The following is a 19,347-nucleotide window of genomic DNA, read 5'->3' as shown; positions in this document are numbered from 1 at the left end:
TGTTTTGGACATTGAGTTTCAGGATGTATACAGCATGTTCAAAGATAAAAAAGAATTCCAAGATACATGCAAAGATAATTATCAATTGATTTGGGAGGTACACCTACTGACTGGGGAAGATCGGGAAAGGTCTCTTGGAGGAGGTGGCATTTGAGCCTCCTTGAAGGGACCTAGGAGCCCTAACAGGTGGAGTCTAATTCTTACACCATTATGAGCAACAGGAGGCAAGTTTATGCCAGCCTCTCTCGCTCCTGGGTAGATAAAACTGTGCTTAACACATGATCGATCAACTAGCATGGGGCATTCATCCCTATCCAGTGTGTGAGGCAAGCCACTAGTAGCTAGCTAGCTAGCCAGCCTGCCTGCCAGTCAGTCAGTCTGCCCGCCTGCCCGCCTGCCAGCCTACGGTGCGGGCTCCACCAAGGTAGGAGGGGAGCGGGGGGAGAATTCACCAATGGAGACGCTACCACTGTAAGCCGAGAGGGGGTTTGGGCTGAGATCCTTAAGCTTCCTCCCCGAGCGGGGTCCAGAGATGCCCCTCCCTGGGAACGACCGACGGGGGTCCAAGTTCAGAATTTTCGTGCTCGGGATCTGAGGTAGGGGCGCTGGGTCTTGACCCTTCCTCGCAGGCCGACTTTTCGAGTTCCACCCCCTTCCCAGTCACATAGTACAGTCCAGGTTTAAAAGGCCCGGGCCGGCTCAGCGGGCGCAGTGTGTGGGCGGCGGCGGCGTCGGCGGCGCACCCCGGTAGCCACGGACTAGCCTTCGAAGGGCTGCCCTGGCCTGCCCGTAGCCACTGGGCTAACGAGCGATAGCAGGGAGCCCAGGCCGGGGCGCCGCCGCCGCGGGGCCCCGAGGCGCGGGTGCGCACACCCCGCCCCCTGGCCCCGCCCCCCCTTCCCGGGCGGCCAGCCAGTGTGTCCCTCATCCGGGGCCTGCCTCGAGCTGGTGGGCCCCCTCTGCCGACCATTGTGGGCATCAGTGTTTGGGGGACCCCGGTGTAAGCTTCCGGGGTGCTGCCGTCCCGTTTCTTGCATCCAGCTCCAGGTAGGTGACTCCTCCCCCTCAGATCGGAGATCCCCCTGTACCCTGGGGGCCTTGCCTCCCCATCCCCGTTCATCGCGCCATCCCGTCACCTGTCTGCCCCTACTGGGAAAGGAAGAGGTGGGTGCGGCCCCAGCTTGCCTTTACTCCCCGCCCCCCACCCTCTGCCCTACACTTGGTGAGATTTTCTTTGAGGCTTGAGTGTTGGTATCGGGGCAACAGATCCTCCCCCTCCTCGAAGACCCTGGAATCCTTGATTTTCCACCTCCCTTCTATGGGGAAGGGGGTTTTGGATCGATGTGAGCACTTTGGCTAGTTTTTTTGGGGGGGAGGGTATTTTGCTGGCTCTGTGCTCTTCTGGGGCAGGGAAGAGAGACCCCAAAATAAGCCCCAAATACTTTGGGTGAAGAACTAAAAGGCTTGGATATTTGTGGATTGGGACTCTTTGTGTGGGGAGGGGGAAGTGGATGCATGAAGAGGGGGGAGCTGGGTATTGCTTATGTCTGATCTCCAGGGGTAGTAAGTAGATGAAGCAAGCTGGCTGTATATTCCTGAGTTCTAGATCTGGAAGGTGTCTTAGATCATGGGAGTCCTATCAGAGGAAGGCTCCCTGTGTGTGTTTTTTTGGGGCTCTTTGTGACTGACCTCCTCCTGCCCTGGTAGAGAGAAGCTGTCACATAATAGGACTGAGTGGGTGAGGAGGCCTGGTCAGACCCAACACTCCTCCACCTTCAAGCAGAACCCTCACCCCCACTCTGCCCCCCCCATACACTTCCCTGCTTGGGCCCATGTGCCACATTTCTGGGCCTGAACATTCTGGGGTTCCAGGGAGCTGATCCGGTAAAGAATAAACAGATATAGTTTTAATCTTGACTACCACTTTGCAGGTTTATCCTCTCCCAGAACTGGCCTGCTTTCTGTTTATCTTGGAAACTGATTTTTTTTTTCCCCCTTTTGACTCTTCCTGGGCCTCCTTGGAGCTTGGCTGTAGAGCCTTTGCTTTCCTGCTTCCAAACAGTAGCACCCCCACCCTTTGGCACCCTTCTGCTTATATTATCAGTTTGGGCTTTGCCCACCTCAACTACAGAGGGTATGGGCAAAATCAGCAACATGGTTCTCACTCCATTGCTAGTGCTCCTGGAGCTGTTTTCCTCCATCTCTGAGCCTGGTGGAGTGGGTGTGGCCTAGAAGGAGTGGACACATTCATTGTGGGGCAGCCAAAGCAAGGTTGCTACTTTGAGGCCAAAAAGCAGCCTTTTTTCTTAGCTCTGTGGCCCCTCCAGTCAGGCATGCCTCTTATCCCCAAATACAATACAATGAACAGTATCTTCCACTGTCTGCCATCGCTACCCATTGTCAGGGCATTCAAGCCCACTAAATGGCAATGGTGCTTCCCCAGGGTAAGAGAGAGGGTGCCCACTCACATTAGTTAAGGTTAAGAGGAGAGAGGCTTGGGATTTTAGGGAGTTGGGGAACTAAGGCTGGGCTGGGGGAGGGATTGGCATGGAAGGACAGCTGAGGGAGAGTGCCATACCTCTCCCAACTCTCCCCCATTACACACAGCTGGGGGAGGGGGCATGGTGGTTTGGAGTGATCTGTGTCTTAGTAGTTTCTCTTATTGGGCTAAGGTCAAAACTGCTGTGGTTCCCCTCTTATAATCCCCGCCTTCCCCACCCCCCAAAACAATTGCTTTCTGATTTGGATGTAGACTTGAGAAGACTGAACCCTCAGTCACTCCAACACACAGCCTCTCAGACAGTCACCAAGATAGAAGAACGGAAACTGGCAACAGGAAGATGGACACGAGGGTTCAGTCTTCTCAAGTCTACATCCAAATCAGAAGGTTATGGTTTTGGGGGGTGGGGAATGTATGGATGAGATGTGCTGACCCACAGCAGTTTTGGCCTAAGCCCAATAAGCCCCCCCCCCCAAGCCATGCTCTGCTTTGTGTCTGTACGAGAGCTGCAGGTGGTGGGAAGGAGAAGCAGGAATGTAGACTCCAAAGACTGGGGTGGGGAGTATAATGGGGGGAGCCAGCTCAGCTCTCTACCCTGAGCATTGTTGGGGATAGAAAGAAGGGGTTCCTGACCTATAGTCTGGGTCTGGGGGCAGAAATGGGGGCTTCAGAGCTATAGTCTTACAGCTCCATCTTGGCTCCACCCTGTGGGAGCTTGAGGGGGGGGGCAATGAGGGGTAGAGCTTTGCTTCAAGCCAGGCGCCCCCCCCCCCACGGAGCTGGCCAGCCTTAGCGACAGAAGCTGTCGAAGAAAGGACAGCAGCAGCCCTGGGGTTATCATGCCTTACAGCTCCATCCTCCCCACTCTCTGCTGAGCTGTTTTCTGCCCCATACTGTGCATCCCAGCCCCAGCAAGAGGGAGAGAGCTGAGCCCTAGCTGGGTGACAGTTGCTGCTAGAGATGCCAGCCCGACATGACTCTGGCTGGGCTTTATGCTGATCTTCTTCCCTCTCATCCCACCTGTGACTCGATGGGGTGTGGGGGCTCTGGAGGCAGATATAGGCTCTGGGGATTTCGTCTCTTTCCATTTGGGCAGAAAGCAGGGAGGGATAGGGTTTTGGGGGACCCCTTGGGTGTGGTCTTCCTCTCCTTGCTCCCGCCTCCCCTGGGACCTGGTGCGGTAATGAGCTGTCTCACTGGCCTATTCCCTGGGAGACTGAGGGTGATTTACAGCTACTCTGGCTGGCTGGCATGCCTGCTTTCTCCATCGCCGGTGTGGCCAGAAGCCTGCTGGCTTTCTCCAGTGCTTGCTAATCTCAGAGAGATCCAGCGCCATCACTGATCTTTCTTGTCCTCCTCTGCCTCACTGCTTCCTTCTCCTCCTTTCCCTCTCATCCCTACTCAGTGACCAGGTCACTTCTGCCTTCCTGAGCATCATCCCCTTTGTTCTCTCCTTCCCTGTTAGAGTCTGGCATGTGGGAAGAATGGGGCAAGGAGCTGGATGTTGTTGAAGGGTGGGCAGGGGGATTCAGGGCAGGCCCTTGCTGTTCTGTACACATTGGAGTATTTTACTGAGTGGGTGACTAGCAGGAGGTTGAGCTTGCTCCTGGGGAGGAGGGTGGATTGAGGACAGGCCCTCCCAGTATGTTACCACACCTAGTACGCCTAGCCCAGTTGGGTGACCGGTGGTATGGCTGTGTGATGTCTGAGAGAGTAATGGTTCCCAACCATGTTCCCTCTTTCCCCAAGTCTTGCCCTAGGACTCGACACCACTCACAACTGCTTACCCCGGACCAGCCATGGCCTTGGGGGACCCTGTGGTACTGTGTATGAAGGCATCAGTTCCCTTCCTGTCACTGATGCTGTTTCTGCTGCTCCTGCCCATTCCCCATGAGGTACTATCAGCTGTGGGCTCCTTCCCTACCTTCTCTGCAGCTGACACCACCTTGACCCACCTGGCTGTACATCGGGGGACAGGTGAAGTGTTTGTGGGGGCTGTGAACCGGGTGTTCAAGTTGTCCCCAAACCTCACAGAGCTCCGTGCACACATTACCGGCCCCATTGAAGACAATGCCCGCTGCTATCCCCCTCCAAGCATGCGGGTCTGCACCCACCACTTGGTACCCACTGACAACATCAACAAACTGCTGCTCATTGACTATGCCAGTCGCCGCCTGGTGGCCTGTGGCAGCATCTGGCAGGGCATCTGCCAGTTCCTTCGCCTCGATGACCTTTTTAAACTGGGTGAGCCACATCATCGCAAGGAACACTATCTGTCAGGGGCCCAGGAGCCAGACACTATGGCTGGGGTCATCGTGGAACAGGGATCAGAACCCAGCAAGCTGTTCATTGGCACAGCCATCGATGGCAAGTCAGAGTACTTCCCCACCCTCAGCTCCCGCAAGCTCATCCGAGATGAGGACAGTGCCGACATGTTCAGCCTGGTGGGTAGCCTGATGGGGATGGAAGGATGGTCCAGGGAGTGGTCTACAGTTGGCCACAAGGGTGGCATCATGGCAGGGGGAGAAGGTTTTGAGTCCGACCTACTTGAAGAGAGCACCCCTGTCCTGATCAGGGATGAGTTGAGGGGGGTGGTGATCAAATTCCAGTATCTTTCAAAATCAAGGAGAAGCTAAAAGTTAGTGCATCTTCTTCAAACTCTCTTCTGGAGGATGGGTAGGTATTTGCCAGCAGCTTTTCCTTCTGAAGGATAGGAGTCTCCAGATCCTCTGGCTAAGAGTAGGAAGGGTCCTAAGCCATCTTGGGCCTTTCGACAAACTGTCTCAGGCTCTAGCTGATGTGTTCCTGGGGCTAGGCAGCTATACCAACTTGGGTTTGCTGGGACTGAATACTAACCTAAGAGGATTCAGAGTGGCTGCTCCTTCCCTGGCTCTCTCCCCATTCCCCATGGGAGTTCTGGGAGCTTGACAATGGTGCATGAGTATGTACCCCATGTTTATGGAACCATAGACTAGATTGGGTAAGGGACCTTGAGTCCAACCTGGACCTAGCCAAGAATTCTATATAGTATATACACCCCCCTTAGGTGGCCAAGTGGATAGAGCACTGGGCCTGACATCAGAAAGACCAAAGTTCAAATTTGACCTCAGACACTAGCTATGTGACCCTGAGCAAGTCACTTAACCCTTGCCTGCATAAAAAAATAAAAATGGAGAAAGAAATGACAATCCACTCCAGGATCTTTGCCAAGAAAACCCCCTGGACAGTTTGGTCCGTGAGGTCATGAAGAGCTGGTCATGACCCAAGAACAGCAACAACAAACCCCCACAAAGTCAGTCAAGGCTCAGTTCATTTCCTTTTCACATAGGATTGCTGGACTGATAGATCAGGGGAAGGTGCTTCCTGTTTTATATTTGGATTCTTGCAGGACTTTGGGCAAAACTCTTTGGTAATAATCACCTTGTGGGCAGATAGCAGGCACACTTGGGAACTGCCTGGGAGCCTCCTGGTGAGATGCCTGGCAGAAAGCCACCAGACTTCTCCCTTTTACCTGTGCTAGTCAACACTTGTGCCAGTGACTTAAATGAGAACAGTTCCTGCCCTTTAGGATCATACATTCTCTTTGAGGCCAGGGATTACTCTTGGTTTGCCCTCTCTGTCCCCAGCACTTAGCCCACTGCCTGGAACAGAGTAAGCAATTCGTAAAGGTTTGGTGATGGACTGAGTGAACATTGAATGGAAGTACAGATGGCATTCTTAATCAAGCTGAGAAAGGGCAGTTAACGTGTTGGCTTCATGTCCAGATTCCAAAAGTCCTCTCTTATCCCCCCAACTAAGCCAGTTGGCCCTGTCTCGCTCAGATTTGAAAAGAATCCCTGGGTCCATCTACCCGTGTCCCCACATGTGTCATGGCTGAGTCATTTCTTGGTAGTCTCCCACTGGGGTTCTTATCCCTTCTACGGCCCAAAACTTTTCCAAAAGGCAAGTAGTGTATGAACCTGAGAGTCAGAAATCTGGGTTCTCATCCTACTTCTGTCATGAATTACCTCTGTGACACTGGGTAAGTCATGGGTCTTCCTGGGTCTCAGTTTCTTCATCTGTAAAATGAGAGGGTTGGACTCAATGGCCTCTGAGGGTCTTTCTGGCTTCAGGGCCTAGATCCCATGTGTGGCCTTGGGCATGTGCTATGCCTCCCTGAGCCTGGATTTCCTCCCCTGTAAAATGAGGTTGGGCTTGATAACCTCTGAGGGCCCTTCCAGCTCTCAGGCTACTCTCGTTATATAGCAACAAGTAAGAGGAAGGAGCACTGGGGAAAATTATTGAAGGAAGTTTGTACTTGCCAGGTCAGGCTTGGAGGGGCAATTTCTAGAGCCATTTCAGGTGGAAGTAGTAGAGGGTTTTCCCCCTCTCTCCAACCCCTCTAAATCAGCTAAGCCTGGTACTTTGGGGCCAGAGTTGACTCACCTTTCTTCCTCTTCTCCTCGTTTCCCTTCTTTCCTTTCTTTCCCTTCTCTTCCTCAGGTGTACCAGGATGAGTTTGTATCCTCACAGATCAAGATCCCCTCAGATACCCTGTCACTGTACCCAGCCTTCGACATTTACTATGTGTATGGCTTTGGGAGTGAGTCTTTTGTCTACTTCCTGACACTGCAACTTGATACCCAGCAGACACTCCTAGATGCAGCTGGCGAGAAATTTTTTACATCCAAGATCGTGCGCATGTGTGCTGGTGATTCTGAGTTCTACTCCTATGTGGAATTCCCAATTGGCTGTTCCAGAGATGGTGTGGAATTCCGCCTGGTACAGAGTGCCCACCTGGCAAAGCCTGGCCCCCGGCTGGCCCAGACACTGGGAGTATCAGAGGATGAGGATGTGCTCTTTACCATCTTCTCCCAGGGTCAGAAGAACCGTGCTAGCCCACCCCGCCAGACACTCCTTTGCCTCTTTACTCTCAGAGACATCAATGCCCACATTCGGCGCCGCATCCAGTCCTGCTACCGTGGAGAGGGCAAGCTGTCTCTGCCCTGGCTGCTGAATAAGGAACTTCCCTGTATTAATACAGTGAGCATGAGACCCTCATCCCTCCCTCTCCTTCTCCTTTCGCTCTTTCTCCACTCACTTCTCCCTTTCCCATTCCAGGTGGGGATATATTGGAGGAGCCGCAGGCTGGGAGTTGGGGGTGGTGGGCATCTGGATGGCAAAGTGCCTTCACTTTGCACACATTTGTGAGACCCTTGAGCAGGTTTGGTACTGGGCTCTCTTAGCAAGGTAGGGAGTGGTGGCCAGTTGGTTTCCTTGCAGCCTCCAAGGCAGGAGGTGTTAGCCTCTTCTCCTCCAAGGACCTAAGAGAGCAAACTTCCTCTCTTCTTTCCACCCCCAGCCCATGCAGATAAACGGGAACTTCTGCGGTCTGGTCCTGAACCAGCCATTGGGTGGGCTGCAGGTGATTGAAGGGCTGCCCCTGCTCGAGGATCGATCAGATGGGATGGCCAGTGTGGCTGCCTACACCTACCACCAGCATTCAGTTGTCTTCATTGGCACCCGCAATGGCAACCTCAAGAAGGTAAGGCTTAGGGGCTGTCTGCTACACAGGACATGGCTCTGTGGCTTAGCTGGGCTCTGATCTGCACAAGGGAGAGCCATACTGGATTTGACTTTGAATGCCACCTCGAAGACTTGACAATTTCTTGGCAAAGCAGGGTTTTACCGAACAACTCTGAGGCAACATTTCAGCAAGTTTGAAAGAGTGGCAGAGAGGATATGTGGCTGAAGAGATCACTGGTAAGGTAGGGTTAAGATGAACTGAGATTATGGAGGGGGTCCTGGGAGCAGGTGAGTTCTGAAGTCAGGGAAGGGTTGGGATAGTCTGAGTGAGGGCATTCTGGGGAGGAATAGATGGTGGGAAAATACAGGAAAATGAGCAGACAGTCTGGGCTGGAGTGGAGGGACCCAGCAGTAGAAGGCCTTCAGTGCCTGATTGAGGAGTTGGGTTTTTATCTTGTAGGCAGTGGGGAACCAGTGAAGGATCTGGAGTGAGATAGGAGTGTGGTGGCAATAGCTGTGAGTCATAGGACAATCAGATAGAGGGTGACTGTGAAGTTGCTGGGAGAAAGAAAGCTGGCTAGGGAGGATCAAGGAGTAGGAAGATCAAGGGGAGACTCTGTAGAAGCTCAGAGCTAGTAGAGACTGTGGGGTAAGTCAGGATCTTCATCTTGTCTGTGCCATTGTTCTGTCTTTAGCTTGGTCCCCCACCCCCTCCACTCCCATAATGGTGCTCAGAATTGACCCAATACTGTCAGGAACTCATGGCTGCCTTACTGTGCTCCTCCACTTCCCTTCTCTGGATATCCTGCCTACCTCCTGAGGCTTCTGGGAAGTTCAGGTGGGAGACTGGCTAGGGAAGTCTCTTAGGAGAGGCAGAGAGGCAAGACATTCCAGTTTGGGGTTTGATTGGGAGATGGGGGAAGCAATTAAGCTTGTTCTTAGACTCACATGTCTATGTGTCAGTTACCTTCTCCATGTCTGACATTGACAGCTCTCTGGGGCTTAGGACACTCAGCCTACCCTGTTCTCTGTCCCAGCCTACTTCTGCCTCCTGACCTTGGGGCGGGAAGAAGGATGTCCTTTCCATCAGGTGGCCAAGAAAAGGAGTCAGTTGACTTAGTTTAAGCTCTGGCCTGGTCTTCTCTCTACCCCTCCCAATCCCTTTTGGGTCTTGGCTTGACTTCCTTTCCCTTTGTCCTAGTTCCCTGTTCGATGTGAAAAATCCCCATTCAACATCCCCTTCCAAAGTGTGGCCCTCTGGCGTGGGTGCTTCTCCTTCTGTGAGCCCTGGGTCTATAGTCATTTTAGTCCTCCTGACTTAGATAAGAGGACTACTCTTGGGGGAGGGGATGCTGAAGGCTCCCCTTTTTGGGCAGGGTGGGGGTGGAGTGGAGGTAGGAATCCTGGGAACTCCCTAGACTAAGAGATTCAGCTAGAGGCTAATGGGAAGGGGGGCCCTGTCCCTACTGTGATCCTTCTGAACCCTTACCCTTTCCCTAGCTGTGCCCCTTAGGATCCCTCCCAGGCCTAGGGTTCTTGGACAACCTTGGCACCTTACAGCATGTTCTTTCTTTCTCCTTATCTTCTGGATGCTGGGATGTCTTAGAGAAGCTTAAGGGGCAGAGCCAGGAGTATTTCCTTCCGCAGGGACAATGCCTCTTCTTCATCAGGGGGCCAGATATTCCCATCAGTGCCTACCTCTCTACCCCTGAGAGATAGCCAGTATGTCTGAGACATGACTTAGTCATTGTGCCAATGTTCTGTGCCCAGGCAACACCCCAGGCCTGGCATCACTTGCCTGCCTGCCACTTAGTTGACAGTGTCCTAGCACACAGAGGCTTCTTCCCGTTCTTCCCCCCCCCCCATTCGAAGTGTGATTGGGGGTGGAGGTGAGAGTGTTAACAAGGGTGAGAACTGGAACAGAACAGATTGGAGGAGGTGGGGAGGAGTCTGGAGGGGGGAGGGGCAAGTCTGCCCCCTGCCTCCAGCCCATCCTCCCTTAGTCTAAGGCCCCTCCCTTTGCTTCCTTGGCCTAGGTTCGTGTTGATGGCATCCATGATGCCCATTTATATGAGACAGTGCCTGTGGCAGAGGGGAGACCCATTCTCCGAGATCTTCTGTTTAGCCCCGACCATCAGTACATCTACCTCCTTAGTGACAAGCAGGTATCCGAGGCTGGCAAAGCTGGGGGAGGGCTGGCTTCGGATGTTCCACTGAGGCCATCCTCCCCACTCTAATCCCCAGGTGAGCCAGGTGCCAGTGGAGACATGTGAGCAGTATCTTCACTGTGGGGCGTGCCTGGGGTCTGGGGATCCCCACTGTGGTTGGTGTGTACTTCATAACAAGTAAGCTGGCAAAGGGTAGCGGTCGGGTGGGGGGCCAGATGAGGGCTGAGAGCCCAGTGAGGCTACAGCAGGGCCCAGGAAGAAGAGATCTTTGTGGGCCTAGGGATTCCCAGGCCCAGTCTTTAGTCTTCCCCTTGTTTCTCCTTCCTGGACTCAGCTACATTCTTGAGTAGCATTTGGCTCCTCAGGCTGGGAGGGAGTGGGGGTCGGTGGTCAGAAAACCAGCAAGAACAGAGGAAGCCAGGCAGGGGCAGGGGGTCCTCTCTCCCCTGGTCCTGAAGTATCCAGCACTGGCAGGCAGGGTTGGTTTTGCTGTCTGCCTCCCTCTGATATTAAGTGAGTGGCCTGTCCTCTTCCAAGGAGGCTGCCTGGGTTACTTCTTGGAAGTAGGGCAGACACAGTCAGGGGTGAGGGATGTCAGAAGCGGGGGGTGCCCTCAATGCCTGGGGCCAGCTCCTTGGGGCTTTGCTTTATGGGTGAAGAAAAGCTGAGAACCGTCCTTGGCTGGGTCCAGGGCCTTCACCGGCCCTCTTGGGGGCACCTCTATTGGAGATGTGCTGGGGGGAGGGGGGAGCTGCAGTGGCACCCTTACTCTGTTTCCTTGGGTTAGATTCTCATGACCTGAAATTCCCTTAGGTCCCAAGCATTCCCACGTATTTTCTAGTTGTTTCTTTCCACATTCAGTTGGAATACAAAGACAAAATGTTATTATTCTCTCCCCCACACACACACATGAGCAGGACAGTCTTCCTTGTCCTCATCATTGAGCTGCTAAGGAATCAGAAGAAGAGTGGGAGGGTGTGATGGGGCTGGGGGCAGCAGGAGTCTCCCTCCCCACCACCCCTGCTGACAGGCTCACTTAAGTAGGAAGGCCACCACTTGGGTCCTGGGCCTCACCTAAGCAAGTATCAAATGAAAAGCACCCCTCCCCCAGACATGTTGCTCCAGATGGCATTGGGGGGAGGGGGGAGGGAACAAGCATTCATTGAGAGCCATGGACTCAGCTCATTGGGTCCTTATCACAACCCTGGGACTTGAAGAACCTGAGACAGATCGTGGTCTGCCTCAGCAACTTGCCCAGGGTCATACCCCTCATACCCACTAGAAAATGCCTGAGGCCAGCTTTGAACTTATGTCAGGCCCAGCATTCTGATCCTTGTGGTTCACCTGGGCCAGCGTGGTTCCTTTGGGCATCATGCCTCTCCTTCCTGGTACCTGAGTCCTGGAAGCTGTGCCATGAAGGCCTATCCCCCCCCCCCCTTTCAACCCAGCTGGGTTCCCACCTACTCGAGGACTGCTCCTCTTGGGGGGTATTTTTGTCCTCCAGGAAGGGATGGGAGGGAGAGAAAGCCTAGCAGGTTCTCCCTCTCCCAAAGGCCTCTTCACAGGGGAATCTCACCAGAGAGGTGGCTCCTCACCTTGCCCCTGCCCCATTCAGAACTGCTCAGGACCAGAGCTGGGCCAACAGGCTGTGGCCTTGGGGTTGGGGTTGTCTCATTTTTCATCCTCCAAGGTTAGGTGTGTCCAGGGTGATTGGCTGGGGCACATGTGCAGGGGATGAAGGGGGCATCAGCTATCTACTCTGGGGCCTCCTGGCCGTTCTTGAGTTTATTTCTTATTCCTCACAAAAAGCTGCCTCTAGGCAGACCAACATGCCACCCCTGAAAAGCAGGGTAGGCCTATTTGGAAATAACTTTGAAGCCTCTCCTTCCCACTCTGCCCCCATCCCCCATGGCTTGCCTTTCTGTCTTTTCCCCCAGGCCCTAGGACAGGCCCATCTTGTCCTCATGTCCCCAGGCCTCCATTCCACCTAAGGAGCGGAAACTCCATCCCCTGATGACGTCTGTCTGCTTCTAGAGCCTCTGGGGGTTGCCTGATACTCTAGCTCCACCTCCCCCCTCTCCCAGCTGTTAGGGCCACCCCCCCAGAGCACTGCCCTAGCTCAGGCCCATCACTGAGGGTCCTCAGAGGGGTATGGCTTGACACTGGCCCAGCTCTCTGAGACTGTGTTTTCTCCCCCTTCCCCCTGCACACATGCATGTTCAGATGCTGCCGGGAAGGGGAGTGCCCTCGGGCTTGGGAGCCACACCGATTCACCGAGGTGCTCAGTGAGTGTGTCCGGGTGTCAGTACAGCCCAGCAATGTGTCTGTCACTGTGCCTGAGGTGCAGGTGAGGGAGAAGACAGTGGGATGAGGGCCTGGGGGCTGGGCCTTAGGGCCCCTCTGAGCCCTGGTCCCTCTATCCTTGTGTCCCCCACAGGTAACTTTGTTGGTACAGAATGTGCCTGATCTGACTGGGGGAGTGAGCTGTTCCTTTGAGGCCATGGCTGAGAACGAGGCATCCCTGCTGGCCCCAGGACACCTACAGTGCCTCTCCCCTTCCTTGCGAGACATCCCTGCCATCACTAGTGGGCGTGGTAAGTGGGCATGAGCTGGTGCCGTGGCCACACCCTTGTGGATAGTTTGCCCAACTTACTGGCTGCCCCCCACTCTGTCCATAGGTGCCACTTCTACTGTCCAGCTCTACCTACACTCCAAAGAGACAGGCTTGAAGTTTGCCCAGGCTGATTTTGTCTTCTACAACTGTAGCACCTTCCAGTCGTGAGTTTTAATTCCCACTTAGGGAAGACTGGGCCAAGGCTGGGATTCTTCGATTCTGGGATTATGTGACACACTTCTCACCTCCATCTGTGCATTATACATTTCACAGATAGGAAAGAATTCCCAGGGGGAAGGCCCAGGTGCCTGTGAGCAGTGCTGGCCCCCCCCACCGCCCCCAGCCCATGTCTGCTCCTGGGCTTCTTATATATCTTACATAGCTGACTTAGAAAACCACAGACTGTCATCTATGTTCTCTTGAATTTTTCTTTCTTTTGTTAACTGCTTCCCAGTTACATTTTAATCCCCCCCTAGAAAGTGTATGACCCCTCTGTTCTAGTCTAACCCCCTCATTTTGTAGATGAGGAAGTAGGCCCAGAGAAGGAAAGGGCCTGGCCCAAGGTCCCATACCAAGTCTAATGGCCTCATTTTACTGGAGAAGCATCAGGAGTGGGATTTTAATGCAGGTGCATTGACTCCCAAACCTGTGCTCCTTTGTTTGTTATCTAGGCAGATTATGAAACCTGTTTCTGGCAGGGGAGGGGTAAAGGAGAGAGTGAATGGCAGCTGGAAGTGCCTTGGGAGACTTATTGGTTCTTCCCTGGAGCTTTGCCTTCAGGGCCAGGAGAAGCCTGCTGCCCGGTTGGTGGGCTCACTGGCCCTGAAAATGGTGGGGGAGGAGGGAGGGAAGGGTTGTGGGGAGAAGAGGAGGTGCCCAGTGCTAGCCTCAGCTCTCTCCAGGCCTCTTAGGAGGCCACAGCATTGTTTTTCTTGGCTCCAGAGGGCAGAACCAGCTGTGAAGGGGGGACTTCTTTGCCTTTGGACAAGCCCCTCCCTTTCTCTGAGCCTCACTTTCCTCATCTATAAAATGAAGGGTTTGGATTAGAAGGTCCCTGACCAATTTAGACTTACTGTTAGGAAAAACTCAGCAATTAAAACTTGCCTGAGGAAGAATAGGCTGCCCTCCTTAGAGGCCTGCAGGCAGGAAGACCCGAGGGGGAATCCAGCCTCTGACACTTCCTAGCTGAGTGACCTTTCTGGGTGAGGCCTTATTCAGCCTCAGTTTCCTCACCTATAAAATGGGGATAATAATAGCACAGAGCTTTTGTGAGGATCAAATGAAATGATGGGTGTAAAGTGCTTTGCCAACCTTAAAATGCTATAGAAGTGCTAGCTAGTAGCCAATGCTTCTTAGCATAGTGCCTAGCATGTAGTAGGTATTTGATAAATATTTGACTGATTTAAGCAAAGGCTAAATGAATATTTGTCAGGGATGTCATAGTTAGGTTTCCTTTATGACTGGTTTGAATTGGAACGTCACTGAGGTCCCTTCCAACTCAGATCCCGTGATTCCTAGGCAGGAAACCCCAATAATGTACAATACTCTCAGAGAAACAGGACTCCCTCCCTGGGCCCCTAAGCCTTCTCTCCTGTTCCCTAGGAGTGTCCACTTATATGAATGTTTTCAGGTGCCCTTGGGGGCTCCAGCCCAGGACTTGGGTACTCCTATTACCCACTTTGCTCCAGTCATTGGCTTGGGGGAGCATCTGAGCCATCCCTCTCCCCTTCTTGAGATTGTTAAGAGCCCTGAACTGGTATTTGGGAGTCTGGGCTGTTTGTCCTGCTGGACCTCACTTTCCACTGCTATCGAATGAAGGGGTCAAAGCCAGGTGACCTCTGAGGTCCTTGGCAGCTCTGAATTCCATGATCCTTTCTCTCTTGGCTTTGTTATCTCTCCATTCAGGTGTTTGTCATGTGTCAGCAGCCTCTACCCCTGTCATTGGTGTAAGTACCGTCACATGTGCACGGACAACGCCAGGGAGTGCTCCTTTCAAGAGGGCCGGGTCAACACTACTGAGGTGAGAAGCGTCATAACAGCCGCCTTTCCCCTGAACCAGCTGGTGCCCTTGTCTCTTCCTACCTTGGAGATGTGATTGTCCAGCTACCTGAGGTTCTCCTTGCCCACGTGTCAGGGCCAGCCATCTAAGAGCTCCTCCAACAAGTGGCTTTGTTGCAATGTCTCTGCTTTCTCTCAGAGCTTCTTGGTACACTTGGGGAGTGTGTGTACACATACGTCTCTGGATGTCCCTTGCCACCTACTGAGTCCTGATGTTATCCCTGTGGGCATGTAAATTCAAATGCTGAGGGGGGGTGCCATTCTGCCCTTCTGGGCCGTGAGGGATGGGTTGCACTTAGCCTTCTCCTAGTCCCCTAAGCCCTGCTAAAGACACCCTCTATGATAGAGTATAACCTGACTATGTCCCTGGCCTGGGGTTAGAAAACCAGGCCCCTGCCCAGGTACTCTGAGAGTGTGTGTGTGTGTGTGTGTGTGTGTGTGTGTGTGTGTGTGTGTGTGCATGTGCCCATGTGTAAATGGCAGCAAAAGCAGCTGGGAGGAGGTATTGGCTCTGGCTGGTATTCAGAGGGAGTAAGGGGCATGAGGCCAGAGCCACATTTTGTCTTTTGTCTCTCACTGGGATGGGATCAATTTAATCCCAGTACTGAAACCAGCTGAGCTCATAGAATTAGGCCCTGGGGACCCTCAGCTTCCTCCACTGCTTTGGCCCATGGCCCTCCTGACTCTCCAGCTAGGAAGCCAGTGACCAGTGTGGCCATCTGGGTCTCTCAGGGTAGAGGCTTCTCTGTGCCTCTTCCGCCCCCTTCCAGTATTACACAGCAGACTACACGTGTCTCCTTCTGGGTGGTGTGGCCCCTGGAGGCTGGGGAAAGAGGGATTAAGCCAAGCAGTGTGTGTGTGTGTGTGTGTGCATGCTCTCCTCCACAGGGCTGCCCAGAGATTCTGCCCAGTGGAGAGATCTTGATCCCAGTGGGTGTGGTTCAACCACTCACACTTCAGGCCAAGAACCTGCCCCAGCCCCAGTCAGGGCAGAAGAATTATGAATGTGTGTTCCGCATCCAGGGCAGGCAGCAGAGGGTGCCTGCCATCCGCTTTAACAGCAGCAGCGTACAGTGCCAGAACACCTCGGTGAGTGAGGATGGAGGTGGGTGGGAGAACAGGCGGGCAGGCAGGCAGTGGCTGCTGCCCTGGCCTGAGACTGAGGTGGGGAGGGGCTCTTTTGGAAACCCAAGTGGGACAGGACCAGCCAAGATCCAAAGAGGTCATTGTAATGAAACTGCCTGCTTCAGCCCGAGTGTTGGGGGGGGGGGGAGGGTGTGTGGGGTGTGTGTGTGTGTGTGTGTGTGTGTGTGTGTAGTTAAGTAAGACAGCCAACAGAGATGAGAAGTGGAATAAGGTTGCTTGGTAACAGGACACAGCCCAGGCTTCTGTTGCCATGGAAATCCTGGGGTCTCCTCTCCAGGTAGAAAAACCTCTAGAGGCCCAGCCTCCCCTTTGCTCATTATTCCACTTGACCTCTTAGCCTTCTGGATGGTGGGGGAGGAGAGTGATCAGGCTAGCAGCAGGGGGTGGGAGCTGCTGAGTGGTCCAGCCCTCTTTCTCTCCCACTGAGCTCAGGGTCCCTGTCCCTGTGGTAACACTGACAGCGTCTTCATGGTACCTCCTCTCAGTATTCCTATGAGGGAGATGCCCAGGGAGCCATGGCATTAGATTTCTCTGTGGTTTGGGATGGTGACTTCTACATCGACAAGCCAGACAACTTCAAAGGTGAGAACAGCCCTTTTTCCTCCTTGCTCCCTTATGGCACCTAGCCTCCTAGAACTCCCGAACCTCTAAGTTGGAAGGAGCACTTGCTAAAAGGGGGAGGCCCAGAAAAGACTCATGTCTTGGTCATGGCCACCTAGCTTTTTCAGGACAAGGTGAGGACCCAGATCCCAATTCCCTCCTTCATCAGGCGTGTTGTCCCTGTCTTCCTCTTGTGCCCTGAACTTGCCCAAGATACTCTCTTGGAGCCTGACCCTGTCCCTGATACACCCTATGGTCATTTGCTCATAGCCCTGTTGTATAAATGCTGGGCGCAGAGGGAGAGCTGTGGTTTGTGTCTGAAGGCTGACCCCCGCTTTGAGTGTGGCTGGTGCATTTCGGAGAAGAAGTGCCAATTGCGGGCCCACTGCCCTATGCCCAAAGGCAACTGGATGCACCCAAGCAAGAGGAACCCGCGATGCAGCCATCCACGCATCACCAAGGTCAGTCCACGTCCCAGGGCCTGCCTTCTCCCTCGGCATAGAGGAGAAGCTCCTTGCACATACCTTGCTTTGTCCCCATCTTCCACAGATCTCCCCTGTGAAGGGGCCCAAGGAAGGGGGTACACAAGTGACGGTGCTAGGGGAGAACCTAGGCCTGACATACCATGAAGTTGGTGTGCGAGTAGCAGGCGTCCGCTGCAATTCCATCCCTGCTGCATATATCAGTGCCGAGAGGTAAGTGAGCCATGGGCACATGAACCGTCCTCCCTGGCCCAGCCCCCATCCCAGCAGCTTCACTGCTCCCACTCCAGTCCCCAAAAGCGGGTAAGACAACATAGGAAGCCGGCAGCACTTGGCCAGGGGCACCTTCTCCTCCTGCTCATTCCCAGGTCCTGGTGACCACTCACTCACTGCACTTTCTCACTTGCCAGGATAGTGTGTGAGATGGAGGAGTCTCTGGTGCCCAGCCCTTTGCCAGGGCCTGTAGAGCTGTGTGTGAGTGACTGCTCGACTGACTACCGGACCCAGTCAGAGCAGCTGTACACTTTTGTGGTAGGTCCCTACGCCCATTGATTCAGATCTCCCTGGAACCCATTGGAGCCACTCTCCCTCCCTGCCTTGGTTTCCCCAGAATGAAGACTTCGCCCCCCTCTTGGGCCTGGAGTCAAGAAGACCTGACTTTGAATCTAGCCTCAGACACTTACTAACTTTGTGTTCCTGGGCAAGTCACTTGACCTCTGTCTGCCTCAGTGTCCCCATTTTCCTAATGAGGAATATAATAGGACTTAACTTCCCAGAGTGGTTGGGAGGTGCACATGAGATAATATTTGTAAAGTGTAAGCTTAGCCCAGTGCCTGGCACACAGTAATAAATCCTTCCTCCCTCCCTCCATCCTTCTCTCTATCCTTCCTTCCCCCCTTTCTCCCTCCCTTTCTCTTCCCCAAAGGTCCTGCTGAGTGATTTCTGGGGTGGGCTCTGGGGTGGGCTTGGCTTTTCCTTCTCAGGACCTCTCCTTCCACTGCAGACCCCAATTTTTGACCAAGTGAGCCCTACCCACGGGCCAGCTTCTGGGGGCACCCACCTCACCATATCCGGCAGCCACTTGGATGCAGGCAGCAGTGTGGCCGTGGCTGTGAGGAACAGAGAATGCCAGTTTGTGAGGTGAGCAGGGGTGGGGAGAGTGAGCTCTTCCTGGGCAGTACTCAGTTTGCAGGCCTTTCATGCCAGGCAATGTAGGAATCTACAGTCTTTTGTGGGCAAAACAACATGCACACAGAGCAGTAAATGCAGTAGAAGGTTTGGGCTGCAGGAGGGTAGGATCAGAGAGGCCTTCCTGTAGCAGGAGTACCTGAGATGAATCTGGAAGAAACTGCAGAATTCTAAAGAGGTGGGGTGAGGAAGCTTGAGGGCCAGCCTGGGCCTACACACTGGAGTACAACTATGGGAGCCACCTGGCTTCATGAGGGTCAACCGACCAGTTTGGCTGAAATGTGGGGCACATGAGCGAGAGTAGTGTATGAGAAGCCTAGGAAGGGAGCTTGGAAACAGAGGAGTTTGTAGTTGATCCTGGAGGTTAGTAGAGAATCTCTAGAGTCTGTTGAATAGAGGATAGACAGAAAGGGGAAAGACCTGAGGCTGGAGTCATTGAAATTGTGCCAAGGCCTGTCCTGGGGCTGTGGCTTTGGAACAGAGAGAAGGGAAAGGAAGCTCCAAATGCTGTGGAGATGAAAAGAGGAAAATTTGGCAACTGCTTGCCTTGGAGGATAAGGGAGAGGGAACAGTCCAGGATGCCTTGGAAGATAATGGTGGTTCCCTAGGTGGTGATAGGGAAGCTGGAAAGAGGAGAGGTCTTAGGGGAAGGGAGATAAGTTCAGGTTGGAACATGTTGAGTTTGAGAAGTTATTCACATGGAATGTCCAGCGGGACAGTCAATGTGAAGAGAGATTGAGGCTGGATATATAGATGGAGCCCAACGTAGGGGAGAGGGATTGTTGGGGAGATCATCACATGGGAGCTGGGGCCCTGATCCCCCTCACCCTGATCTGCTCCATGTCTCCCTAGGAGAAGTGCCAAGGAGATCCTGTGCATCTCCCCCAGCTCAGGCCTGGGCCCCAGTCAAGCTGCCATCACTGTCCGCATCGACCGTGCCAATATCTCGAGCCCAACCGTGCTCTACACCTACACTCCGGATCCCACCATTACCCTCCTGGAGCCAGCTTGGAGCATCTTTAAGTGAGCATCTTTTTTCTGCCCCAAGCAGGAATAGCCAAATGGACCACTTCAGAGAGTTGGCTT

At 53.6% G+C, this 19,347-nt stretch overlaps 1 protein-coding gene across 2 annotated transcripts in view; it reads left to right on the top strand.

Moving 5' to 3' along the window:
* Positions 1 to 898: 898 nt before the first annotated feature.
* Positions 899 to 19,347, top strand: part of PLXNA3 (plexin A3) — a 29,867-nt gene continuing 11,418 nt past the window's right edge. For both annotated transcript variants that reach the window (XM_069063773.1, XM_069063772.1), the window contains exons 1-17: positions 899 to 1,047; positions 4,250 to 4,944; positions 6,983 to 7,522; positions 7,842 to 8,024; positions 10,042 to 10,170; positions 10,250 to 10,350; positions 12,397 to 12,520; positions 12,611 to 12,767; positions 12,852 to 12,951; positions 14,693 to 14,807; positions 15,734 to 15,934; positions 16,477 to 16,573; positions 16,862 to 17,052; positions 17,141 to 17,286; positions 17,484 to 17,604; positions 18,077 to 18,213; positions 19,114 to 19,284. In XM_069063773.1, the coding sequence (XP_068919874.1) occupies positions 4,300 to 4,944; positions 6,983 to 7,522; positions 7,842 to 8,024; positions 10,042 to 10,170; positions 10,250 to 10,350; positions 12,397 to 12,520; positions 12,611 to 12,767; positions 12,852 to 12,951; positions 14,693 to 14,807; positions 15,734 to 15,934; positions 16,477 to 16,573; positions 16,862 to 17,052; positions 17,141 to 17,286; positions 17,484 to 17,604; positions 18,077 to 18,213; positions 19,114 to 19,284 (3,158 nt within the window). In that variant the 5' untranslated portion in view covers positions 899 to 1,047; positions 4,250 to 4,299. The remainder of the gene's footprint in view (positions 1,048 to 4,249; positions 4,945 to 6,982; positions 7,523 to 7,841; positions 8,025 to 10,041; positions 10,171 to 10,249; positions 10,351 to 12,396; positions 12,521 to 12,610; positions 12,768 to 12,851; positions 12,952 to 14,692; positions 14,808 to 15,733; positions 15,935 to 16,476; positions 16,574 to 16,861; positions 17,053 to 17,140; positions 17,287 to 17,483; positions 17,605 to 18,076; positions 18,214 to 19,113; positions 19,285 to 19,347) is intronic.

Source organism: Petaurus breviceps, unplaced genomic scaffold (assembly GCF_028583685.1).
Source record: "Petaurus breviceps papuanus isolate PSGF00001 unplaced genomic scaffold, PetGlider_PUasm1.0 90601, whole genome shotgun sequence".
NCBI classification, from domain to species: domain Eukaryota; kingdom Metazoa; phylum Chordata; class Mammalia; order Diprotodontia; family Petauridae; genus Petaurus; species Petaurus breviceps.
Note: the sequence above shows the minus strand (reverse complement) of the source record. Positions and strands in the feature narration are given on the sequence as shown.